This window comes from Asterias amurensis, chromosome 5 (genome assembly GCF_032118995.1).
Source record: "Asterias amurensis chromosome 5, ASM3211899v1".
Taxonomy (NCBI): Eukaryota; Metazoa; Echinodermata; class Asteroidea; order Forcipulatida; family Asteriidae; genus Asterias; species Asterias amurensis.
In genome coordinates this window covers 8071233-8098527 of record NC_092652.1, presented here as the reverse complement: position 1 = coordinate 8098527, position 27295 = coordinate 8071233, and the positions used below count along the sequence as shown (strand labels likewise).

At 39.3% G+C, this 27295-nt stretch overlaps 1 protein-coding gene across 1 annotated transcript in view; it reads right to left on the bottom strand.

The window, feature by feature from the left end:
* The window catches only part of LOC139937024 (C3 and PZP-like alpha-2-macroglobulin domain-containing protein 8), a 60911-nt gene extending 33616 nt beyond the window's left edge, over positions 1–27295 (bottom strand). Inside the window, exons 1-12 of the mRNA XM_071931968.1 lie at positions 25914–27295; positions 23400–23551; positions 18972–18994; positions 15477–15642; positions 14043–14095; positions 13627–13699; positions 10357–10470; positions 7143–7227; positions 4236–4344; positions 3357–3584; positions 871–1038; positions 194–322 (exon numbers count right to left, since the gene is read on the bottom strand). Of these exons, the coding sequence (XP_071788069.1) occupies positions 194–322; positions 871–1038; positions 3357–3584; positions 4236–4344; positions 7143–7227; positions 10357–10470; positions 13627–13699; positions 14043–14095; positions 15477–15642; positions 18972–18994; positions 23400–23551; positions 25914–25996 (1383 nt within the window). The 5' untranslated portion in view covers positions 25997–27295. The remainder of the gene's footprint in view (positions 1–193; positions 323–870; positions 1039–3356; positions 3585–4235; positions 4345–7142; positions 7228–10356; positions 10471–13626; positions 13700–14042; positions 14096–15476; positions 15643–18971; positions 18995–23399; positions 23552–25913) is intronic.

Here is a 27295-nt window from a genome sequence, read left to right as displayed (position 1 = left end):
CGAGTACACCCTAACTCAATATAATTATAATAACAATAATAATAATAATAACGAAAACTATAATGATAGGATTAATCCTAGAGTATTGTAAAATGGACTGCAGCTGGTCTCATACAAACACAGCTCTACAGATCTACAGAGCTTCTGGATTTCAAACATGACGACAGTTTCATAAAGTTTGAACAACTCTTACCTTCAGATTGTCTTGAAGGGTATGAAGTAGAAGATGGCATTTACTTGGAGAGTACCAGCTTCCTAGAGACAGATAGCTTGAGAAATAAGTGTCTGCAGCATCCTCACCGTCAATGGCTTTAACCTTTGCCTGGTGGGACACAAATATAAAGAAAGTGAAATGAAGTGTTAGGCCGGGCCAAGCAGTCCAGTACACCATGTGTGGGTTCAAATCCCAGTTGTGACACTTTTTGTCTTTGAGCAAGTGACTTTTGCTTCTTCTCTTCATGCAGGTGTTTAAAAAGAATACACCTTAACCCCAAAGATAATGTGCAATTAATCACTTTACAGCACATTTTTAAGCACAGCACTTCTACACTGAATGTTCCAATTGCTTCTCAGCACACAGGGGTGTACAAGGATTCCCCTTACCCCCAAAGATAATATTGTGAAGTAAACCACTTTACAGGTAGATTTCAAGCATCTTCTGAACAGGCGCTGCAAACAAAAGCCCTTTTCATACTCTGTTCCCGATGGGGCTTTACCCCTGATCTAACTTCAGTTCAGGGAATAGCAGCCTCTGCTCTCCAGTGGAATAAGGATGTGTGAGGGTGCGAGACGGGGTAATGGGGTAACAATCAACTCCCAGGGGCTCCCGGGGCTGTATGCCACGGGATAACGGATACAGTGTTTACTCACATTGATCCAGATGTGTCCAGAGACTGGTGGGAGTGATGGAATGATGAAGTCTCCCACACCCATCTTAGAGACAAGGGTCTGAGTAAAAACTGGATCTTGTCGAACTTCAGCTTTGATCTCGACAGTGATGTTGTCTGCTGGACTTCCATCCGGGTAGGAGAGTAGAACCTAAACACAATATAAGGTTTAAGACTAAAGACACTGGACTTGTATGGTAATTGTCAAAGACCAGTCTTCTCACTTGGTGTATCTCAACATAATGCACAAAATAACAAACCTGTGAAAATTTGAACTCACTTGGTCATCGAAGTTGCAAGATAATAAGGGAAGAAAAAACACCCTTGTCACACAAAGTTGTGTGCTTAATTTGAGATGCTTGATTTCAGGACCTCAAAATCTAATTCTGAGGTCTCGCAATCAAACTTGCGAAAAATTACTTTTCTTTTGAAAACTACATTACTTCAGAGGGAACCATTTCTCTCAATGTTTTATACTATCAACAGCTCTCCATTGCTTGTTACCAAGTAAGGTTTTATGCTAACAATTATTTTGAGCAATTACCAATAGTGTCCACTGCCTTTAAGGCCTGCAATTTGAGCTCTGAGAGGGCAAAGTAAATTTCATTTTGCATTATTGCATTATTGTTTGCATTATTTTGTATTGTTAAGTTTACACCGTTTGCTATGCAAATATATTCACACCATCAAATATGGTTTTTTTTATAACTAACAATATTCAACCAAGTCACCTGACATCTTTAACATCTAGAAAATAATCTGGGTAGTGCCATTTTGGGGTGCCAATTATGCCCCTGTGTCAGTCCTGAAACTTCACGCAGGCAACGAAGGCGCTTGCCTCCATGCCTCATGGTCATTGCCTCGGTGCCCTTGAAATGCTCCAGTAGAATTTTACAATTTTCTCATAGGGTGCCCTTTACAAGGAGAAAATGCCCCGGTGACCTTGCCCTTTGTAAAACGATGCATACAGGCCTGCCTGTGTGTTACTCAGAGTAGTGTGCATTTTAGTTGACACAGCATTAAGTTTGACTGTAGGCGAACCGAGGCAGCCAGACAGAAGTCGCGTGTGACTTTTCAGCAAGGGGTCAAAACACAGGTTTGCACAACCATCAATGAAGAGCCGACTTAATACCATAGCCAAACATTGAGTTGTTACAAAAAAGCCCATAACTAATAAGTAGAGATTATTTGTGGTTTATTATCTGATAGAGATTATTTACTGACTGGATTATTCTATTTATATTAATATGATTGCCAGGTTGACTAAGGTTTGGGGAACAGGAGAGCTTGGCATTAGGCTCCACTCATGGAGTAGAAAATCACCTTAGACTTAATTGTTTTGGTTAGTTCACCCTGGTTAGTTCATCCACACAGATCTTTGTTAAAGACACTGGACACTATTGGTAATTGTCAAGGACCAGTCATCTCACTTGGTGTGTCTCAACATATGTATAAAATAACAAACCTGAGAAAATTTGAGCGCAATTTATTGGTCGTCGAAGTTGCGAGATGAAAGAAAAAAACACCCTTGTCATACGAGGTTGTGTGCTTTCAGATGCTTGATTTCGAGACCTCAAGTTCTAAATTTGAGGTCTCGAAATCAAATTCGTGGAAAATTATTTCTTTCTTGAAAACTACCTCACTTCAGATGGTGCCGTTCCTCAATGTTTTATACTATCAACCTCTCCATATTACTTGTTACAAGTAAGGTTTTATGCTAATAATTATTTTGAGTAAATACCAATAGTGTCCACTGCCTTTAAACACCTCAAGGAACTCTAAAAAATTACAATGATTATGTTTGCACTAATCTCAACTGCTACTCATGCCTACATTCAGCAGGACATTAAGTATCTTTCTTTTTTACATGTTTATTTTAACAATGTACAATGTGCTATCTTTATTTTCGAACTAATACTTTTATAAATCTGGAAACTCATTGCTTGTATTATTCAAAATTGACTTATCTGACCGCAGTCTCGGGTGCTCCACTACAGAAGGCCAGTCCTTCTCTGGATGTCACCCTCTCTCATACATTTTGTACTGACCATTTATTCATTACGTATCTGTATGTATGATTGTATTAATGGAAATGAAACAAACAAACAAACAAACAACCAGCTACCAGTCTTGGACCAACCTGCTGCCAGCTGTGGACCATCCCTACACAGACAAACCAAGGCAGCCCTGGCCCACCCCTGGCCCACCCCTGGCCCGAGTGAGAATTAACAGGGCTGGTCCGGGCTGGCTAAGGGGCACCCAGGCTGACTAAGGGGCACCTGAGCTGGCCAAGGTTAGGCAAGTTGTATCATGCCAGGCATGGGCCAGTCCTTTCTGCCAGGTCTTGCCAGTGGGCGTAAAGCTGGCTGGGGGCGTAAAGCTGGCTGGGGGCGTAAAGCTGGCTGGGGGCGTACAAAGCTGGCTGGGGGCGTAAAGCTGGCTGGGGGCGTAAAGCGGAAACAAACTCACCTTTCCATAATAGGGAAGCCCAGGCTTGTAGTGTTTCCTGGAGTCTTTGGAGAACTCCAGAGAGATAAGCTGCTTCTTGACGAGGCAAGACTCGTCCAAGGCCACGAAGACGTTGCCATCATCACTTGTAACACTTGCCTCGATGCGTACCACACCACGGAAATGGTCGCCCAAGGGTGAGGTGATCAGGTCACTAATACAGATGTTGAATCTGGCGATGCCATCAATCTAAGAAAAAAGAAAACAATTATGAACAACAAAACTTTTTAAAGTTTACACAGTTTCAGAGAAAGAATATAAATTGAGCCCCTAATTCTTACACAAACTATATTGGCCGTCTCCCCTATTTTGTCAATATCTTTGTTCAGGGATGCCAGAAAATGTGCATATTATGCAATTTTGTATGGAGCTGCCGAATCTTTTGTAATTGAAGCGGCAGTAGAGGGATCACCTTCAAGGAACACCTTCAAGGACGACTTGGGCTCTTAAAATATGTTTCTTGTTATGGGTGGGAAGACATATGAAACATAGAAAATAATGATCCACTTCGATATTATGCCTTGAAACTGTGTGCTTTTCTTTTTTATTTATTAAACTAAGAACAAGGTCTACCATATTGTTGAACCAAATTTTTGACTCAAAAAAATGGCGGCCCATTTCAGTTCATGAAGTAACAAGAAAACCACACAATTTGGGGCCATTTGTATGGTTCATATTTTTAAAACATCTTCCAACCATACTCAATTAATAAAAAGGCTTTTAACGGCGAAAAGCGCCCAATGCAAAGCAACATGCCCCTTTAAGCACATTGCAACTTTTTTTCTTCAAATATCAAGAAATAAACCAGAAGGGAAACTAACTGAGAACATTGTTACTTACATCCATGAACATGTAGTTATTTTGTCCGATGTATTCGCTGTAGTAACCGAGGCCATGCAGGTTCATATTGATGGAAACTTTCCCCCTCACTGGCTTTCCAAATACGTATCTGGGAAAAAAAGCAAAAAAAAACCACAATATCAGTTTTCTCGAAATGTAAAAAACAGCTTCGGGCACCACCGAGCCGCCTGTGGCACGCATGTTTAAGAATTCACCGCAAATATACCCAGTTTTGAAGTTGGCATTGGGCTTTAGCAACACAAGATTGGACTCTGATTTATTATTTCAAAACACACAATACATCTCCAGTTGTTGTGATCAACATTTACAAAGAAAACAAATCTTCCTTTTCTTTTTATCACAGGAAGTACATTTGCCTTAAAAAGGGTGACCAGTCTGCAACAAGAGCGAAAAAGATAAACAGTTACTTCTTCTTTTTTGACAAAAAAAGTACATTTAATAAACTGGGGCACCATTTCAAGCTGTGTGCACCTCCATAAAGGTCACCTTGATTAAATCCAATAATAGTCTAATGACCCACGTTGAATACACAGAAACTAATAAAGAACCATGTATAAAAAAACATGATGAAGGGAATAGGAGTCCCCCCCCCTCTGTCCTTGAGGGAACTGTTCCAAGGAACTCCACATGCCCCTGGCTGTCATCTCAGAATAATTGATGCTTTCCAAGATGCTTGGGACAGGTGCGCTCGGATGGGGCATATTGGCCCATCATTTTTAACCCCCAAAAGGATGTGGTCTACTTTAGTATCAAAAGTACTTAAAACAGAGCACAAACTAGGAAGACCCTATAATGGGCTGTATATAGAGCTGTTGGCAATGAACAACTGTGTAGCCATAGCCATTGAACTAGCAGCTCTGCCCCCCCCCTCGCCCCTTACACCATCAGCAAGACAATTTGAAGTTATATTTGTGTGTATTTGAAAGGGCTTCTAGATGACAGAGCCAGTGTCTCCACATAGATAACTTAATCAAGAGCCAAAGCCAAAGCCATACTGGAAGCTTCAGCCAAAGCCAGAACCGAAGCCACAATCTACAAACATTGGGTGCCTTGAAATATGCCTTATATATGTTTGGTTTGCGGTAACACCATGTGTGTATCTTCTTGCCAAGTAGAACTGTCCTTCTTTTTTCAACTACTACCGCGGAGTAGATTTATCGGGTGTTCAGGAAACTTCTCAGTTCTAAAAAGAACTGTCCTGTTTTTTAACTATTACCCGGATGGTCTAGAAAATAGGCTGGGACTACTTCAGCTTGTAGGATCATAATTAACTGCAGTACCGCAGAGTCAGTTCTTAAATTGGTCTCAAATATGCCTTGTTGCTAACTATACAGTTTTTTGTTGGCATTTCTCACACCACGATAACACAAGCAAGAGCAACAGCCTTGCCAGAGCCAGACCCTATTCATACCCAACACTTTCTTGCTCTGTTCAACCATGGAGCTGTGGATCATCAGGAATTACTTCCATAAAAATAAAAGACCACTCAGGTACTACCATGTTTTAGGTGGATGTTAGAACAAGCGACATTGAATTAAGATTTGCAATTTGATTAAAAATAACTTGTCACTAAATGTTGTCTGTTTTTTTAAAAGTCTGTTTGTTCTTAATCAGGTGACCGCAGTGATTTGACCAAGCATTATAAGTGGGAGGGGAGGGACACCAACTTGCACAAAAAAATCAATTGCTTAGCCAATAAAACTGGACTCATCTGAAAACCCTCCTCTTTCAAGATGTACAAACAATTACATAAATGTTGCCTGTCCCTGGAGCAATCCACGCAAGAGACAAAGACAACACAGGGTTATGGGTGGGGGACAACAACTGAGAGTCCCATTGGGTCCAACACAATGAACTCAACCAGGGGCAACCAAACAGCTTTGAACTTTGCGAGACCTTTTCAAGATCAATGTTCAACGTCTGTCTCGGATCACTATGAGACCTTCTTTTATTCCCTTTTATGTCTTTGAATGCAGTCGTTGACAGATGCATCCCAGGTTTTTGTATGATTAGAGATAAATTACAAATCCATATACACTGGATGATATGATAGGAGAGATTTAGAACCAAAGTGCAAACTGATAAAGACATCAGGATGGGATTATGTATGTGATATATCCATCATTTGTTTATACCCATCGCCACATCACTGGCAACTCATCTTGGGTTTGATTTTCCTATTTTAAATGGATGGTAAACATTTTGTGTAATTACTTGGTTAAAGAGCACTGGTCGAGAGTTGTTGATATTATAAATCATTGTTAGAACAACACCATTTGGGGTAATGTCGCTTTTATATATAGGGGTATTTTTTGAAAAGAAAAAAAGCTGTGTAAGCAAACTTTATAAGCATTTTTCAGGCCAGTATGCTTCGTTCCTGAAAGGGCAAGGGCACCAAGGCATTTTATCCTTAAAAGGGTACCCTATGAGGAAATTATCAATTTCTACTGAAGTGTTTTAAAGGCATTGACCTTCGTTGGCTCAGTGTGAAGTATCAGGCATGCTTTCTCCTTCAACTTTACAGGAGTCTTGTTGAATACCAACAAAAAACGAACTGGTCAAACCTGTTTTGTATAAATCATCTTTTATGGACTCCACTGCTCAGTGACCTTTGCACACTATAGGTTGAATAAAGTAATATCAGTTACCAATCAACTTAAAGGCCACTAAAGCCTTAGAAACAGCAACAAATTTGCTTAAAACCTCACTTTTGGTGAACAAAAAATCAGTGACAATCCTTAAAAAAACATATCCTCTCAGATAATCTCATTCAGACAAATGTTTTTGAATTTTTGTGACCATGTGAGAGACATAAGCATTATAATTACAGCCAAGGGGGGAAGAAGTTATAGGGGAAAAAATGCGAAAGGCACCTTTATTTCTTACCTTGCCTTAACTACGGCTGTTGTACACTTGGTTACATCTGCTATGTAGCTGGGTGGGTCAATTAGTACCTCAAATCTGGGTAAAACTGAAAAGAAATTAGTCCAAAGGTTATCATATTATCAGACTGTGCACAAAACAGTTACTTGTTCTTGTAATTTTTTCATACATTGTCAACTGAAACGAGGCCAAAATTCAAAAGATTCACAAAGGTCAAAGGTAACAATTCAATCAACTGTATATTCCCAGGGAGCTCAGATGGTTCAAGGAATGAATAAAATGGCCCAATGACCTGGGGTAATACTGTTGGAAGTGCTTTGAGACGCCCTTCCGATCTTGTAAAGCGCTATATACAAACCGATTATTATTAAAGGCAGTGAACACTAGATATTGGTAATTACTCAAAATAATTATTAGCATAAAACCTTACTTGGCATGCTTGGTAACGAGTTATGGGGAGCTGTTGATAGTACAAAACATTGTGATAAACGGCTCCCTCTGAAGTAACATAGTTTTCGAGAAAGAAGTAATTTTCCACGAATTTCATTTCGAGACCTCAGAATTAGATTTTGAGGTCTCGAAATCAAGTATCTAAAAGCACGCAACTTCGTGTGACAAGAGTGTTTTTTCTTTCATTATTATCTCGCAACTTCAACGACCAATTGAGCTCAAATTTTCACAGGTTTGTCATTTTTTACATATGTTGAGATACACCAAGTGAGAATACTGGTCTTTGACAATACCAATAGTGTCCAGTGTCTTTAAGTTTTGAAGGAAAGAAAAAGTTCCTAAAAGCTAATGTAAAATACACCCTCCCTTAATTCTCAGGGTGACTTTTCAATCTCAGCAACAAAGAAACAAAACTGACAGCAACACATGTTAACATCAAGGACATGTTTGTGGTCGCAAATGTCAGAAGCAGTTTGTGATTGCAGTAACAGTCGTCTACTGCGATTAACTTTGAAAGTACTGCCTGAAATAGATGACCCAATGTGTGAGGTACATCATCTCCAATATGACCACACATCACTGAGTCTTGTAGACACCTTGAACGAGGCAACACCATTTATTGGTTTTTCTGTGGATAAAGTGTTGATGTATCATCTGTGTGTATTTCTCAGAAAGGGGGTCTTAGGGGTCTGCACCAAACCTTTTCTGGTGAAACTGTTTCTAACTTCGGAGAGAATTCTTTTTTGCTCACAGTCTTTTCTAAATCGGAAACCCAGATGTTACATTAATTCTTGATATTTAAGGTCATACCGATACTGCCAGTGACGTTTGACCACCTACATGGCCGCACAAGGTTGTCAGAAACCATTCATTTCGCAGCAGTGGGGAAGTCTGTTGGAAGGGAGCTAAGATTTGTGTTCAATGCAAACTAAAAGATTAGAGAAGAGAGTCCATGGTCATGGTGTTCCCAAGAAGGAAATTGACATGTGGTTGAAACATTGTGTTTATTTCTTTGCAAAAGAGCACTATGGCAGTCGACAAAATGAGTGGTTTTCCTGCTTTAACAGTAAGAGAGTACAAGGTGTTTGAGTGATGTGTGATATGTGCTCATCTTTTTAAAGACACTGGTCATATTCCAGTGGTGTTGGGGGGGGGGGGGGGTGTTGGGGGGGCACGGACCATTCCCAAGTCAAAACACCAGGGCCATATGTGTCCCACAACCCCCCCCCCCCCCGCCCCACAACAAGACTTTAGACCAATAGGCCCTCAATGTACATTCAACCTAGTGACACATTGTTTGTTTCTAGTAACACAAACACTTTTAGAGGGGGGTAACAGAAAAAGGGTTTCCTTGAAAATTAACAAAGGAAATGAACTGCATCCACTAGAAAATTGACGAACAGCACAGGCAACTAAGGGATTCATTGGATGTTTGTAATAGTTGTGTTAGAACGAGGGAGAATTTATTGCACATAGTCCTTGTTTTGGCGTCGCTTTGGTGTGTCAGCGAGTCATTCCACGTCTTTCCCAATTTTGGATAATGGAGACCGATTCGTTTGAAGACTTGCTTTTTCCCTGTTTTCCCAGGAAAATAAGCTCAACACCTTTTTGAAGTGTTCAGATCAAAACAAATTAGTTTTGAAAATACAGCTTATGTTTCATTTTTTATTATATTGTTGATAACATTTTCTCTGCAGCGTAAAGTTTTTTTTCTTGTTTTTTTTTCGAAAAAGTTGTTTCACAATAAATAAAGGAGAAAAAGGGTTCAGAAAATGTGTTGTTACCTTAAAATCAACATTATCATGTTTCATTTCGACAACACAAGTTTCTACACAAACACATACTGTTCTGCAACATGATACAAGATTTCCTGCTGTTTCAAACCACAAAACGAAAATATCTACAAAATTCAATTTGGTGCCAAACAGTGTTGTCTACAAAGTTAGCGTACAATGTTGTTTTTTCTCATTTCACTGGAGTCAACTCTCGCTATAACAAGGTCACTGGGACTGGCCAAAGACCTCTTTATAACTGGAACATTGTTATAAGAAGACAACAAAACCTGGAGTGTGTTTTGGCGACACCAACCAAAAACTGTTTCGGTTGTTGGTTGTTGGTTCTGCTGTTCAGACTGAACAATAACCGAGTTGTGAGCTCGGTTACCGTTTTGGTTATGACGTCAGAAACAGTTTTTGGTTGGGGTCGCCAAAACGCACTCCAAAAAAGCACAAAGCAGAAAAGAAATTCGGGACTTCAGGATGGGCTCTTTATAAGCAGAACCTCTTCTTAAAGGGTCTGTGATGGGTGCTTTTTGTGGGACACACAACACAATGTCAACCAATTTACATCAAACTCACAGTTTGAAAATATTGATGGTAGATTAAAACAAATATTTGCTGAGAAATGAGTAAAACATATCACGTAAATAAGTTTCGTCTTTAAAGGAAACATTATTTTAGCATGTAAAATGTATTTTCGCAACATTGTTTTACTCATTTCTCATAGACTCCAGCACCTCAGCTAGTATTATTTTTAAGGTAAGCTTTCTATTATCATTATCTTCAAATGGTGTAAGTTTAATGTAAATATGTGGACATTATGTTTTGTGTACGAGAACTGACTGTTAGTTGTTGTTTTGGTTCCATTCTCACCAGATACCCTCTTTCAAACCTGCAACATATGCTTCACTAGGTTTACTCAATACCAGCAGAGATTTCCCTGTAACATTTTATACGTTTCCTGGTACTAAACAACCCAAGGAACTTACCATATTTGTTGACCTCAAATGTTTTATTATAAGTGTGGCCTTGAACTTCTGCATAAATAGACCACTCTCCAAGCATTGGCTGATCTGACAGTGGAAAGCTGGAGTTGATAATACCTGTGAAAAAAAACCAAGATTATACATTGTCAAGTTCTCAAAGAGTTATAGTTTAAAGACACTGGACACCTTTTGTGATTGTCAAAGACCAGTATTCTCACTTGGTGTATATTCCAACATATTATGTGTAAAATAAGAAATCTGTGAAAATTTGACTAATTTTGTCATCTAAGTTGCAAGAGAACAATGAAAAAAATACACCATTGTTGCTCAAAAATGTGTGTGCTTTCATATTGCCTAAAAAAGGCTTCAGAGGGAGTTATTTCTCACAATGTTTTATACTATCAACAGCTCTCCTTTGCTCATTACCAAGTAAGTTTTTACAACTATTTTGAGTTATTACCAACCGTGTCCATGTGTCTTTAAAGATAGCCAGTGCTTTTCCAATGCCTGGGAATATAGTTTGCTTTGAAGCCAAAAAATGAAAGCCATAATAACATGCCTTTATACAAAGCATGTTTACTCTGTGCAGGTGTTAGAAGCTGATGAATTAAGTGACTTTTGAAGCTTTGTAAAATGTGGTAAACAATTTTAAGGCTGGGTCGTAAATCAGAGTGGATACAACAATTTTAATGCATCTTGACAATGTAAGCTCTTTTATGAAAGGAGTGTTGGTTCTCAGTAACAACACTACGCAATTTTTTTTCAAACCCCCAAAAAACTTGGTCTTCCGAGGAAAGGGATTTTAGGACATTATGAGAAGTTTGTATAAAAAAGGGGAAGAAAAGTCATTGAGGTAAGCATGACAACCATGATGCTTGAAGGAAAAATCTCATCAAGCACGGTACATGGAATAAAAATTCTGAGATGCTTTTAAAGGAACTTCTCCTCTTCTTCTGAAATCCTTCTTAAAAAGAATCTGCAAATACTCCATTGGGACTGAAAAAAATGAACAATCTTAATCAGGAAGAGTTGATACTTCCAACCATAGAAAAAGGACCATCCAACCAAGGCCTAAACATGAACTCAACTCACATACCTACAGAAGCATATCTAGGCCAACAACATCTGTAAAGGGCTGAAAGGGTCGCAGGTCAGGCAAGAGCTCACTTTTGTATATAAACAATTATGTAAACAATATGAGTGGTAGGTCTTTTATTTCCCCCTTGAGCGGATCTTATAACATTCTTAAAACCCCTCCAGGAAGTGAAGACGTCATAACTGCAGAAGAGGGCACAAGATGGCCGCTTATGGCAGCCCCACAGGTCGAGTATCTACCCTTGCCACAAAAACAAAATAAACGTCCCCAGTGATTTGTGTCCCGTATTGTTTTCGAACAGGTCATGTAAACCATGAAGCTATGTGTAAACAAAGAACCCATTGTGTTTATGCAATATACACTTCAAGAGGATTTGTAGCGTTGTTTGAGTCAAGTGGATAATGGTGGAATTTGGATTTCAGAAAGGAGAGGAGAAGCTCCTTCGGAAGTATTTCAAGAATTGTTATGCCATTTGAAAGTACTGTGCTTGAAATCTTACCTTCAAGCATCATGGTCGGCATGCTCTTACCCCATTGACTTTCTTCCTCTTTTTAATAAAAATTCCTCATAATATGTCATTAAATTCCTTTCTCCCTGACAGTGCAAAGCTTCCCATCTTATGATTCTTACTTACATATCCTGTTACACTTGAATTCTTCTTTTAATGTATTTTCTAAGAGGTAAGCTCCAATGACCAACAAGGCTTCAAAGACCAACTTCAGACAAAATCAAATTCGAATTGAGCCCTTCATAGTACAATTTTTGCTCTAAAAACCGATCACAGCTTTAGGCCCTTTTCACATCTCTTATCCCCGTAAAATACAGCCCTGGGGGAGGCCCCGGGACGTTTTTACACCATGGTTATCCAAGCACACTTTCACACTGTTTTCAAAACCACTTTGTTTTCAAAACCACTTCTTACCCCTTCTCCAGAGCAGTGTCGGCTATTCCCTGGTATATGCCACTTTGCTGGAGCACCTACCTGGGGGGGGGGGGGGGCAGACTGGGGGTAAATGATTCAGGCCGGCTACTTATCTGATCAATGCCTTGGTGCCCCCATCAACTGTTGTACAAGAGAATGGGGCGGCAGAGAGACCGGGGTAAACGATTCAGGCCGGATACTTAACCTGGTCAATTACCTTGGTGCCCCCGTAAACTGTAGTACAAGAGAGGGTTATCCTCTTTCTTTCCGCTGACTCTTTACATCTCAAAGAGGCCCAGTGTTTTAGGGACTAAATCTTCATCACCTCTGCCAAAGAGATATTCTTGGTGTGCGACCTTTGCATTAAACTCTACTGAGTTTAATGGAAAATCGTAAACACCTCCTCCGTGCAAACAAAGTCAGGATGGAGTAGAAAAACAATCTCCTGAGCAAATTAACAATAACCCCTCAACAGAAAAAGGTCATGTTTACATTGACCTAGATTACTATGCTTCAACACGACCCCTAGGCTCTGGACAACAGAATGTCCCCCACCAACGGCCTCATCAGAAAAGTACAGGACCTGTCTCTTTACAGCCAAGAACATCCGGCAGACTTACCTTTTCAAACATAGCCATCAATAACCAAAAGTAATTAAGGAAGTCCATTGCGGAAACATTCTGGCGTCTCAAAATACAGTGCAAGCATTATTTTAATGTTCATCCATGGACGTTTGCAGTGGCATAGGAACACTTTATGAGAGCTCTGAAATGAGCTGTAATACTTGAAACTTTGCTTACTGGTTTATACATTTTAAGCATAAAACGATTGGGGTACCTGTCACAGCGATGGAAAGTGCATTTTGACTAGTAACCAATTTTCGCTAAGCAAGAGATTTCTGAGCTTCAGAAGTTTTTATGAAAACAGGCCATGCCAGAGAATGAGATGGTCATCAGATGCCTGGAACAAACACAGTAACTGCAGACTGAAATGTAAAATGTTCAATCCTAGTTTCTGTCATGAGTTTTTAGCCCCTTTCACATGAGAGCAATTTGTGCGGGTCTCTTGCTAAATTGTAGCGTTGTTGAATTTTGTTACAAAATTTACCTCGTATGAAAGAACAACAATGTTTTCTACTGTCCAAGTTCTCTTACAAAATATTGTCAAACATTTTGAAACTTAGCAAGGGACCCCAGTTAAATTGCTGTCGTGTGAGTAGCACTTTTGACACAATCCTTGGGAAGTATATACTCACCACAACACAATGGCTGCAGTTTCCTCCACTGTATCATTCTTGAACCTTGAGGATCTACAACATAGGCCAGCATCTTAGAAAGGAGAGAGAAACACACAGAGATACTGACAAGAGAGTAGTAGACATTAAAGGAACACGTTGCCTTGGATCGGTCGAGTTGGTCTTTGAGAAGCATTTGTAACCATATGTTATAAAATACATATGATTAGCAAGATATTTTAAAAGTAGAATATAATGATCCACACAAGTATCACTCGAAATTGCATGGTTTTCCTTTTACCTCGTCGACAAACACGGTCGGCCATTTATGGGAGTCAATTTAATTAGTATTTCTGCAAGGTATCCGAAAAATCAGCTAAAGGTTTATATCTGAACAGGCTGAGGTGTTTAGCTAGCTTAAAAATGAGGTGTCTTACCGGTTCATTCTTGGGCCTGAGATCTGGCCCAGTCAGGATAAAGTTGATTAAAACTAAAGGAGAAAAAATTACACATAGATGTCATTGGATAATTTAATCGTTCACAGAGAAGAACCAACAACTTGGAAGCTATTAGTATCATTCTGACAGTCTCCTTCAGTTTAAGTATTGCTAGAGTTTTGTGTTATAGATGAGTGATATTCATATTAAGAAATATCTTAGAGGAAATGCTAATAAGTCCACAACAATTTTGACATCACAATCGGATTAATTTTCATGTGTTGGAATTACTTATTATATGTAACACATAAAAACAAAAAAGGGTTTATACATTACATAGGCCCTAATAAATAAAATACATTCATAATGTGATTGTTTTCTAAAGCAAACAACCAATTCGGCTGAATGTAGTTCATGGTCATGGCCAAGGAACGAGAATTAAATCACATATTATTCACTGACATTGACAACCTATCGCAGTTAAACAGTGTAAATGAGCACCAGTGAAATGAGGGATATCTGCTTACTATCTACTGAAGATAGCAAAAAATTGTTAACTGTCTCAACAAACTGGGGGTGGGGGCCTTGTAAGCAAACAACTGACTCAGCTGAACGTAATTTATGACCAAAGTATGAAGACTCAAAGTATCAAATCACTGGAATTGACACATAATCGATGTATAACTTTGTTAAATAAGGGATATCTGCTATCTTCTGAAGATAGCAAAGATAACTCTTCACTGAAGTTGACTAAATAGGCATACACATGAAAGTGTTGTAACAAACTTTCTTACTTAGGAAAACGGACTCCAAACACAGAATCACTGAAATTGACATAATTGAAGTTAAAGTAAATGCAAGAAATTTGGTATCTATAATGGTATACACTTCGCTAAATATTTTTTCTATCTCCAATCTCAATAAACTTGAGTGTCTTGCAAACAGCTAACTCGTCTGGATCTAATTTATGACAAACGGGCATAGCACAGAATCACTGACTTCTACATTAAACTGCAAATTAATTTTTTATAAATTCCTCACTGATTTTTAACAAAATTATATGTAATTTTTTTTACCCTCCCTTACAGATGTGTATTAGCACTGTATACTCAGTACTGTATACTCAGTACTGTATATTACTCTACCAGTACTCTCCCGAGTTCTGTGAATAATCCCATCCGAGCCTGTTTTTTTTTTTTCAGCACAGAACTTGTGAAAATATACAGTGAACAGTAATAGCACACATCTGTGTATAATAATATATGGGTAATCAAAATCAATATTCTTTATCCCCATTGCAAAATTCTACACCTCTTAAAGAAACAAAATGTTTCAATTTGTAAGAAACCGAGGTCCCCTTCTAGAAACTCTTCTAAACCCCCACTGTGCCCTTAAAACTCCTAATAGGAAAGAGAATCCTATGGGTACACCTACCTCGTTGAGATGGTTTATATACTGGCTTATCTGTTTGAATAAAGACCGAAGTGCCCTTGTCCACGACGTCCAATTCTGTTGAGTTTTTGAAGTGGTAGCCGGTGGAACCACTTTCGCAGTTACCGCAAACTTCAAGTGTTACTTTCCCTCTTACGTCACGGGGTACCTGAAACAATTCAACCCATCCAAATTGCGGTCATCTTTTTTTTTTCAATCGAGCGCAAATAAACAATACTCTGCACGACACATGTTTTTTTTTTAATCCGTCTGTGTGTAGAGGAAAAGGTAACTGGAAAGTGCATTTTATAACAAAGGCCTGTACATAGTAAAGCTGACTTGTGTATTCTTTACCCCACCGTTATTGTTTTTCAAAGACGCACAGCGTCAACAATTTTCTTAAAGACTCTGGACACCATTGGTAATTGTCAAAGACCAGTCTTCTCACTTGCTGTATCTCAACATATGCATAAAATAACAAACCTGTGAAAATTTGAATTCAAATGGTTGTCGAAGTTGCGAGATAATAATGAAAGAAAAAACACCCTTGTCACACGAAGTTGTGTGCTTTCATATGCTTGATTTCGAGACCTCAAATTCTAAATTTGAGGTCTCGAAATCAAATTACTTCTTTCTCGAAAACTACTTCACTTCAGAGGGAGCCGTTTCTCCCAATGTTTCATACTATCAACCTCTCCCCATTGCTTGTTACCAAGTAAGGTTTTATGCTAATAAATATTTTGAGTAACTACCAATAATGTCCACTGCCTTTAAAAGGCACTGAACACTGAAATGTATTATGTTTCTCTACTTGATTTGAATCGTGGAGGAAGAACAAATAAATATATTCCTCCGTGATTGAATCAGTGAAGGATGGGTCCATGCCTGTAAATGATGACAATGCAAGTTCAAGTTTGTTTGCGTACATCAGTTTTCCGTTCTCATGAAGCTTGGTTAATTATTTAAAGACACTAGACACACATTTGGTTATTTCCAAAGACCAATATGCCCACTAGTGGTGTATCCCAACATACACAAGTCTGTGAAAACTTGGTCTCAATTGGACAGCGAAAATGCAGAAAAATAATGAAACACATGACACCCTTGTTGCGCACCAATTTAAGCGCTTTTATAGATGCCTGAGAAGAGCTTCAGGCCTCAAGTCCTTCATGAATTCAAATATTATAGTGAGAAAATGTTTCCCTTTTTCAAAAACTACACTACTTTAGAGTGAGTCATTTCTCATTATGGGTGCGTTCGTTTAGCTTCCCTGGGTCGACCCCGGTGTGTGGCGTTTTTTTTTCTCCAGGACGAACGTGTGCAGATAGTTACCCACGTTCGTCCTGGGGAAAAAAAACGCCACACACCGGGGTCGACCCAGGGAAGCTAAACGAACGCACCCAATGATTTACACTATCAACAGCTCTCCGTTGCTGTTAGTTTTTAGGCTGATATATTATATATTTTGAGTGATTACCAAACGTGTCCAGGGGTCGATTTCACAAAGAGTTAGGACTAGTCCTAACTTAAGACTAGTCCTAGGAGATGAACAAATTGCACTGGTAGTCCTAAGTTAGGACGAGTAACTGGTCCTAACTCGATATAAGACTAGTCCTAACTCTTTGTGAAATCCACCCCAGTGCCTTCAGTCACATAAAAAAAGTCTATCTGCGTTTTGATTCTTAAAGGGATGTGTAGGTCAAAATGGTTGAACTACGTGCGAAAACCTACATCGTATTTTCCCCTCGAATTTAAGAGCTTTTGAGTCACAGCAAACTTCGAATTGGGGACCTGGGGTGGATTTCACAAAGGTAGTCCTAACTTAGGACTAGTCCTAGGCAATGCTAAGAGATAGGACCAGTCCTAAGTTAGGATGAGTTACTGGTCCTAACTTAGGACCAGTCCTATCTCTTAGCATTGCTTAGGACTAGTCCTAAGTTAGGACTACCTTTGTGAAATCGACCCCTGCTGCTCTGTTTCCGTTTGGTTCGGAACGAAATGGGGTCTCGGAAGATGCGAATGGTTTTATACTCGTCGAGGGCAACTTTGCTAGTGATAAGGGTAGCTAGCAAGGGGCCCATCACCGCGAGCTGATGTTTCATCAAGCAAAAAAACACTGACGCGCTGATTTGTTATTCTGTTTTCTTTGCAACCTTCACAAAAAACAAACGATTCACGTCAGTTTTAGCCCACCATCACTTTTCATTCTTGGCTATTTTTGGAAGCTTCTTTTCATACTCATCACGGCACCAACCGGGCCAACTTTAAACAACACAAACAAGGAATACTCATTACAGAGGCTACCTGCGGTGAGCCCAAAGAAAAACGCTTTCGATTCCCACTAACCTCTTGTTCCAATTACCCTTTTTGTTGGGGGGGGGGCGTGGAGAAATATTGGTTTGCATTTACAATGAAGCTTGGTTTAAATAGTCCTTGGTCCATCCAGTATAGAGAAGGACAACGGACATTGGTCTATGGTTCCAGTGACGCATTGACTAACGGAGGGCACGTATAAGATACTCACAAAATATTTATAACAAAAGCCCGGGCCATTTAGCTTCTTATAGCTTCGACCCAAATAAGAAAAACAAAAGTTTAAGGGACGTTGACACCACTCCACTAAAACGTGGCCCGGGGTCGCTGTGACAGCAGCGTTTGTAGGCGTAAAAACATCGCCATCCTTTGATGATCGCAAAACACCCCGCAGGTAGTGGGAAATGTGCCAAGGATGGTCATTTAAAAAACTCTCTCAATAGTTTTACTGAAGAACCGTTTAAGCGGCGCTGATTGTCAGCAAACATCATCATGTTTGACCGATCGCTTTGATGATCACTAAACACCCCGCAAGTAGTGGGAAATGGCCAAGAATATACCTCATTTAAAAACTCTCTCTTCCACATAATTTTTACTGAAGAACCGTTTAAGCGCCGCTGATTGCCAGCAAACATCGTCCTGTTTGACTTGCAGGGGGTGTCACAAAAGAACGGCCTTTCAAGGGGGAAGTCTCTCTCGTCAGACGTGACCAGGAAACGAAAAGAAGAATTGAAAAGGGGGCTCTTTGTCCGGGGAAGAGGTTGACCCTTCAATGGGACTCCATTTTTACAATAAAGTGTTTTCGGAAACTTTACAATGACGTCATCAGCAGGGCTTTCTTAAAACAGGCTCTCACAAGTAAATTAAACGAATGAAGGCAACTTCAGTTAGCCTTGCTCTATGTGGTGGACTTGAAGTAAGACCAAACAAAATTGAACAAAATGTTTTGCTCTTGGTTAAAGCCTTTTGAATTTAATCTTTAAAAAAAAACTAAAGTATTTGTCTAAAACTTGAGTTATAAACTTTGCTAACTTGGGTTAAAATAATTTGATAACTTGATATTTTTCTCACATATGTTAATTATTTTGCTGACTTGAGTTAACATTTTTGCTAACTTGAGTTAACAATTTTGCTAACTTGAGTTAACAACTTTGCTAACTAGCTTAAGTTAATCATTTTGCTTACCTGAAGAGTGAGCTTCCCTTTACCTGTGTATACAAATAAAGATACAAATTATTTGGTATTAGTGTTACATCAGCCAAGACAATAAACATTTAGTCAACAGTATTTTATTAGAAAAAGTAAACGATTTTTAATTGCATTGTATAATGTTTTATTCCTAACTGGAACACACTCCGTAACCCTGGGGAGGGTAACAATATTATAAAAACAAAATACAGTTAATGAATAAGTCATACGGAAAGGAATTTAACTTAGAACAAAAACAAATAATCACAGTTTGATTTTCTTGTAAAACAGTAAATAAAAAGACGTTCTTGGCAACGCAAATAATAATAGCTTCGCCTCGGGACTGTCCATCAAAAACTTAAGTCATCTGTGCTTATCTCGATTGTCAAATCAAAATTAGCAATCGATTGCTAACGAATATTTTTCTCGCATATTACAGTAGCTATACTGGATATTAGGCCACGATGCAACTGCATCCCAAATATCTTGTTTCATTTGCATGTAATGTCAAACTGTATTCCATCGTAATGATTTCCTTTTCCAAATAAAAGTGATCGCAAGACAGGCAAGTCGCATCCTCTGAAAAAAATTAAATATAGAACTCGTTTCCAACTGGACTGTTCTTTCTCACGAAAAGAAATGAAGCATCTGAAAAAGGGACAGATTAACTATTCCAAAACATTCTTTGGGCAAGGATTCGTTTGTGTAGTACGAAATGAGAAGCCACGTGCCAAGTAATACTTTTTGAGTTCTTTATTTTGCGCGCTCGAAAATGACGTATACTTCGTGTGCACGAGTCGCGTACAAGCACACGAAACAAAATAAGTAGTAACTAATTCGGTCTGCTGGGTCCGGCGAATTATCTCTGTCATGAACATTGTTTTAAGAGGACATCAAAACCAAGAAACACAAAGCAGAAATGAGATTCCGGACTTCAGAATGTACTATTTATAAACAGAACTATGTAAATTTTTCTCTTTTGTTAGCGATGGTTGACTGCTATAAAAGAAAATTCCGTGAGTATACAAATATTTCACATTACGGCACATTCTAAAAAAAATCGTAGACAGTGACACTCATTTAACAAAAACATCAACAGGAAGTGAAGAAGATTAGGTACAACACGTTATCAAACATTTTGTTTGACAGTGACACTCATTTCACAAAATGCATGTCAAAAGGTAATAATACATGTTTAGATTTAGGATATAGGTTTTTGGAGAAATAGTTTAATTCACGAAAATAATAACCATCTCAATTCGTACACTCACACAGTCCAACATTCTCGTCCATTCTTAAATATTGTGCGACGAGGGGTCTAATAGTTAAAGGATATAGACTGATCCGCTCCACGAGGCATAGTGCCATCCAAAAGGTCAATGTCACGGGGCAAGGGGAGGCCCAGTCATTCTCTCCAGCGATCTGACATGAACCGACAGCTGAGAGGCTCTCTGAACTCCCAGTACCCGCTACATGTAACAGAATACAGGCCCTTTATCCCAAGGTAAAAAAAAAAAAAAAACACCCCAGAAAAAATAAATAGACTGCTGAGTTGCCACGGCAATATTACGAACACTTCTTGAACTTTGCGCGCAGAGAGAGTCGGGGTCTTGGGTCTTGGTGCGGTGATCGCGGGAAAATAAGAGACTATTACTAATCATAGCCCAAGATGTATCGAGCTCGCTGGTGGGGGAGGAAAACCTTTATGAGGATACAAAAAACCTTGCTTATACTAGTACTACCGCGGAGTAGATTTTGGGAATTCGGGAGACTTCTCAGCTCTGACTAAAGAACTGTCCTGGGGTCGACTTCACATGTCATAGAGTTAGGACTAGTCCTAACTTAGGACTAGTCCTAACTTAGGACTAGTCCTAACTTAGGACTAGTCCTACGAGATATACAAATTGCATGCATAGTCCTAAGTTAGGACGAGTAACTAGTCGTAACTCGAGATAAGACTAGTCCTAACTCTTTGTGAAATCCACCCCTGGTTTTTAACTTACTACCTGGGCGGAAGGTAGAAAATCAGCCGGGAATACTATTTTTAGTGAATCTTCACTTCAGCGGAGTGAGTTCTACCATTTCTACCTCCATGGTTCTACATTGTTCTTAAAGGAACACGTTGCCTTGGATCGGACGAGTTGGTCAAAACAAAAGCGTTTGTAACCGTTTGTTATAAAATGCATATGGTTGGAAAGATGTTTTAAAAGTAGAATACAATGATCCACACAAGTTTGCCTCGAAATTGCGTGGTTTTCCTTCTACTGTGTGAACTAACATGGTCGGCCATTTATGGGAGTCAAAATTTTGACCCCCATAAATGGCCGACGTGTTAATCGACGAGGTAAAAAGGAAAACCACGCAATTTCGAGGCATGTTTGTGTGGATCATTGTATTCTACTTTTACAACATCTTTCTACCCATATGCATTTTATAAAAAACGGTTACAAACGCTTTTCAAAGACCAACTCGTCCGATCCAAGGCAACGTGTTCCTTTAACGGTTCGACATTGCTCAAGTAGATACACGCACATGGTGTTCATCGCAAACCAATTTGATATACACATCACCATGCAATGCCTCAAAATCCCATAATGTCAAAAGCGGGGAACGATTTCATCCCGCAAATCCGACAGCAAAATATACACACCAAACATATTTTATGCTAGCTTAATGCTAATTTCGATATGATTTGTTTTAATTAGCGACCGAGAGTCGAGATATTGTTTTTAGCATTTTACAAGGGAAATCGTTCACTGTAAAAGATCCGTAAAAAGAGACCAAACAAGATCATACGCAACGTGTAACGTTGGGTATTGTCCTTGGATTCTAGAGTAGGTCTTCAATGCACATGTACATGTAATTTTACCTCATGGTGTACAGAGTGATAGACCCCACAGCTGCCAAGGACCCGACTTTAATACGATTATTTCCACAGAAACGAGCCTTATACCCTTGACAAAAAAAGACACGGCCCATGGGGGTATTTAGTACGCACAGGAACATAGCAGCAACCTTGCTCGTGGAGGCTACCTCTCCATGCTCCGGTAGGACCGGAGAAAGTATCGCATCATCATCCCCCTGACCACCGACTCAGTTTATTTATTTATCCACACGAAGTGGTCGGATTAATTCTTCATTCTTGTGTGTGTATAAATACTGAAAGTGTATTCGTTGTTTGAACTGGGATTTATCCACACGCAACAATGGATAAGGGCTTCCGCTGCTAGAATTTAAGTATTATTATGATCAGTTTGGACACCGTCTTTTTAACACGTGTGTTTCTCTACCTCCATGGTGTTTCCAAGCTGTGGCGGGTCTGTTATGGTTCTTTCATTGTGGACACTTTCATTATTCACGATAAAAAGAAAAACTCCGCTTCACAATCACGGCCTAATCTGGGGGAATTACATAAGCTCAACTCCTACTGTTCCCCATTTCCTGATTTACAAAGTAGCCACACGAAAGCTTTCAGATCCCCCCATGAAAAGGCTTGAAAAGGTGCACCGTGGCTGGCTGTAGTAGTAACAGGCAAAGCCGATTACCAAGTGTGTTGTTGGTGATGGGGTCCCAATTCAAAGTGATGGGAACATTTCTACCTCCACGACGTTGCATAACCATTGTCCTCCCTTTGCTATACTTACTTACTATAACAGTGTATCACAATGGTTTGTATCTATACTTCACACACACACACACACCCACTTGCCTCTGAAGAAGGTCCGGTTTGGATCGAAAGCTAAGGCCAGCTACCCTATTCATTATATACTTCACCCACAACATATATAACCAAACTAGAGGCCTGACGTTTCATGGAATAAGTTTCGTCCACCAATTTTGCATAGCAATAATTAGACTGAACTTATTTTGTGCACACTGAATGCTTATATCTTTGAGTAGCAAATCTTGATTTTTGAGTAGCAATTGAAACATTTTGTATATCATTTTGCCCCACTATAAACAAGGAAAATCGTCGAAAGAACGGTGCCAAACAAAACCTGAAATGACCGAAAAATTATGCTCTTTCAAAAACATTAATTGTAGTATCTTTCTATCTATTGAAAACGAGGGGAGCCTCGATTTTATTTAGATAAAATAGCAAAACGTGCGACGTTTGCCTGTAACTATGGGCTCAACTTTCATACAGCTGCTAAGCACACAAAAAATTGCTCACCAAAATAAGGCTACCAGCCAAACTACCATATTATCACAAGTACAATTTGTGACTGATTAGTGATATCCTGATCGTTTTTTGCTTAGCAGAGTGAAATTTGTCCCTGTTATCAGAGAGCAGGAAAACCCACGGTCGTTTGCAATGGACTCATTTATAAACATCTGCTCAAATCAAATTCAGTGTTTTAAGGATTGGAAAAGATATTTCCAAGATGTTAAAGTTGTCCAAGATAATCTACAAGCTGTCCTTACCCATGATGACTCGCTCGTCCGAGGCCACCGTCTTGTTTTTGAAGACTAATGTGGCGCGAACCGCCATGGGCTCACTGGGTTCAAAGATGGTGACACTGATTTGTTCCGCCATACTGGGCCGGAAAAACTCCGGGTGTGCGACGAGGTAACCCCTGTTGTGGGAAGAACAAAATATATAAAAAATAAGAGAATTTTTTTTTAAACTTAAAGGCACTGGACACTATTGGTAAATACTCAAAACAATTATTATCATAAAAACATCCTTTGTGCAATTGAGAGCTGTTGATAGTTCAAAACATTCTGAGAAAAGGTTCCCTCTGAAGTAAGGTGTTTTTTGAGAAAGAGGTAATTTCTCACTCAAATAATAAAAGCTTTCAACTGAAGCCTTTTATTGTGCATCTGAAAGCACACAAAGTAAAGCAACAAGTGTCTTTTCTTTCATTATTCTCGTGCAACTTTGATGACCAAATTGAGCCAAAATTGTTCACAGGTTTGTTATTTTATGTGTATGCCTTTAAGATGGGACTCTTTCGTAATAATACGTGTGGTGGTGGCGGTGACTTTTTGTATAATATAGGCTTTGTACTGTGGACAGCGGACTTTTTCTTCATGTAGACTGTCATGCCCGAGAGTGATGGGTAGGCATTGTTCGATCTGTCAACTGATAATTCGGTGGTAAAGTATTATGCAAAAACCCAATGATTATGAATTTAGAACTTATTATACAAAATTGACCTCAAATCGCACTGTTCTGCATGCAGTAGTGTCATGTTGTTCCCTGCATTAAAGGCATTCTATAGCAACATTGGTACTTTCTCGGAATAATTGTTAGCATAAAAACGTACTTGGTAACGAGCAACTTCGAGCTGTTGATAGTTAAAACAGTGAGAGAAACTGTTCCCTCTGAAGTATAGTTTTTGAGAAAGAGGTAATTCCTTCAGAGTTCAGCTGAAGTAGTATGCATCTGAAAGCACACAAAGTAATGCAACAAGGGTGTTTTTGTCTTTCATTATTCTCTCACATATTCGATGACCAACTGAGCCCACACTTTCTCAGGTTTGTTTTACACAAAGTGAGAATACTGGTCTTTTTGACAATTACAGAACGTGTCCAGTGTCTTTAATGCAAACTGTTAGCAACACCAGAGAGTGTGTTGACTGTCAGTCTAACCCATAGCTTCATGGTTTCACCTTGGTAGCATTATTAAAATGGGAAGAAAATGGGATGGCTACAAAATAGTACAATGTGCTATACTGCAACGGGTATCAACCTTCAAAGTTTGATGAAGTGATGTTAAATGCAATAGGAAGTCTCTATGGTTCATTTGCCAAAACACACACTCACGTAAAGCAAATGTTTATGTTCTTTTTCTTATCAGGGCCGGATTTAAAACGGAATTTCCGGGAAATAATTTACTAAAGCCGGGAATATCTGCCGGTGATTTGTGGAAGAAAAGGGCATTATTTCGGTTCGTGTGGAAGTTTGGCTGAGCTGAGGCTAAAAAGGAAATACTGGAGCATGTGGGAAAAGTAACATTTAGGTTTTATGGAACCTAGTTATAATAATAAAACAAAACGTATAGGCCCTAAGTTTAAAGGTAGTGGACACTTACGTAAAGGTAGTGGACACTTTCCTTGGTAATTACTAAAAATAATTATTGTCATAAAACCTCAGTTGGTAACGAGTAATGGGGAGAGGTTGAAAGTACAAAACATTTTGAGAAACGGCTCCCTCTGAAGTGACGTAGTTTTTGAAAAAGAAGTAATTTGATTTCGAGAGCTCAAGTTTAGAATTTGAGGTCTCGAAATCAAGCATTTAAAAAGCTTTTCAGGTTGGGTGCAGCTGTGTCTATTGCAACCTAGAGGTTTGGAACTAAGTTACTTATCAACAACAACCAACCTATGATGATGTAACGTTACATTTTGTAAATGAGGAGGGAAAACAAGTTTCAAGACTTATCTTATCTGTCATGTCTGCCCTGGCAATGATAATGTAAGTTGACAAAATGGTTTACCTTCAATTCAAGAACTGAACCAAATAATGGATATGTCAGACCGAGAGAGGAAACTGGACTTCCCCAGCATCCTGTCATTTTATGCACCGATCATGATTCTGCATTGCATTCGGAATGGAAATGCAAAGTGCAGCAACAACTGCTTCTCTTGGAACATGTGGATTAATTGTTAACGCTTAAAAAATACACAGCTATTTTTAGTCAGCAAAACCATTTGCCAGGTTGCGTCTTAATGTCTTTTTTGATGAGCAAAACATGGCAACCATTTTCAGAACTTGTTTTTTGATAAAATAAAATAAAAATAATGGAATAATGTTGTTTGTGTTAGTTTATTATGAAATGTTTGAAAATCAATTCTGCTGTGGCCTGGTTCCAAAATCAGTGACCAACTATCTGCTGGAACACAACCATTATACCCATTATAACATACACCCAGAATACAAAACAGTCTATTCACACTTTGTAATTAAAAGAAAAGAAAATACTGACGGCATACTTACTCATTTGCATAAACAAAATCCAACACAACACAGGCAAGAAATATCAACGCTAATTGTCCGGGTCTCATTCCTTTTAACTCCATTGTGGTTAAAAACAATTCCCTCTCGGTGTTGAGATAGTTTATAAGTTATATGAAGGGTACGAAAGTCCACAACACCATTCGTCGATTGTAGTCGTACGCAAACTACCAAAGATAATGTCAGAGCTTTAACAAAAACCTGACGTGCGTTGATGATAAGACTCTCTATATTCTAAAGTTCAATTTTCGCGGCCTCTCTCGGTCAAACTAAGGGGTGCAGGAACATGCCCTAAGTACCGAGCGACAACCGCAACATTCACCCAAGAGACCCCTCGTGGAAGTGTCTTACGTCCCCCGTAAAATGACGAGTTCAGCCCCGGCAACCGTGCCTTCGCTGTTGTGGTCGACGGTCCGGGAATAGCTCCCTAAAAGTAGTTCGTCAGACTTTACCGAGATATGAGTTACTTCACACTGCTGCTGCTGCTGAAGATTAATCACAAATCACTTTTCAGTGAGGTACCGGCATGGATAGCACTGCCACTGTCAGCACAAGCTCTTGCTACGTTGCGTTACTGTTAGTTTGCTGTCCACTGAATGTCTGGAAGAAGTGCTGTCGATATCGTCAGCCATGGAGTTCAATAAAACAATGACAAAAAGCTGTAGGCACTGACCCAAACTGCCTTTTAGTGGCCGTGTATTGACGGTAAATTTCCTCTCTGTTTCCAAGTCCGGCGTAGCGTTGTCAAAAATCAGAGATTGTACGACAATCCACCTTTTATTTGGGCTTAAATACACTGTATTTTAATAGCCCCGACGGAAAGAGCTTCGTTCACCACCGCACTGAACAGGGGTGCTGTTGTCAATAAGGGATCACACACTGCTGTGGATGGCTTATTGTCCCCTATTGCACTTGTTGCAAACTGAGCATGTATGAAAGCCCGTTACATATGCGGTGGTGTACACAAACCCGCTCAACAGTGTATTGCTGCATACCCATCATGCTTTGGAAAAAGAGTTTGCCAATTGCCCTTTTGGAAATTGGGCATGCTTCTGTGGTCTGACCGTGGTATGATAGTCGTGGACAGCAACTTTTTGTCTTCGATGTATATGAGTGGCTCCTCTGCGAGGTGCAGCAGACCGGGGGATTTCTGTGAATTATCAAAACGAAAAGAAAACACAAGTAAATCAATAGCTGCTTGAAAACTTTAACTAAAGACACTTGACACCTTTGGTAATATTGTCAAAGACCAGTCCTCTCACTTTGGTGTATCTCAACATAATTATGCATAAAATAACAGACCTGTGAAAATTTCAGCTCAATTGGTTGTCGAAGTTGCGAGATAATAATGAAAGAAAAAACAC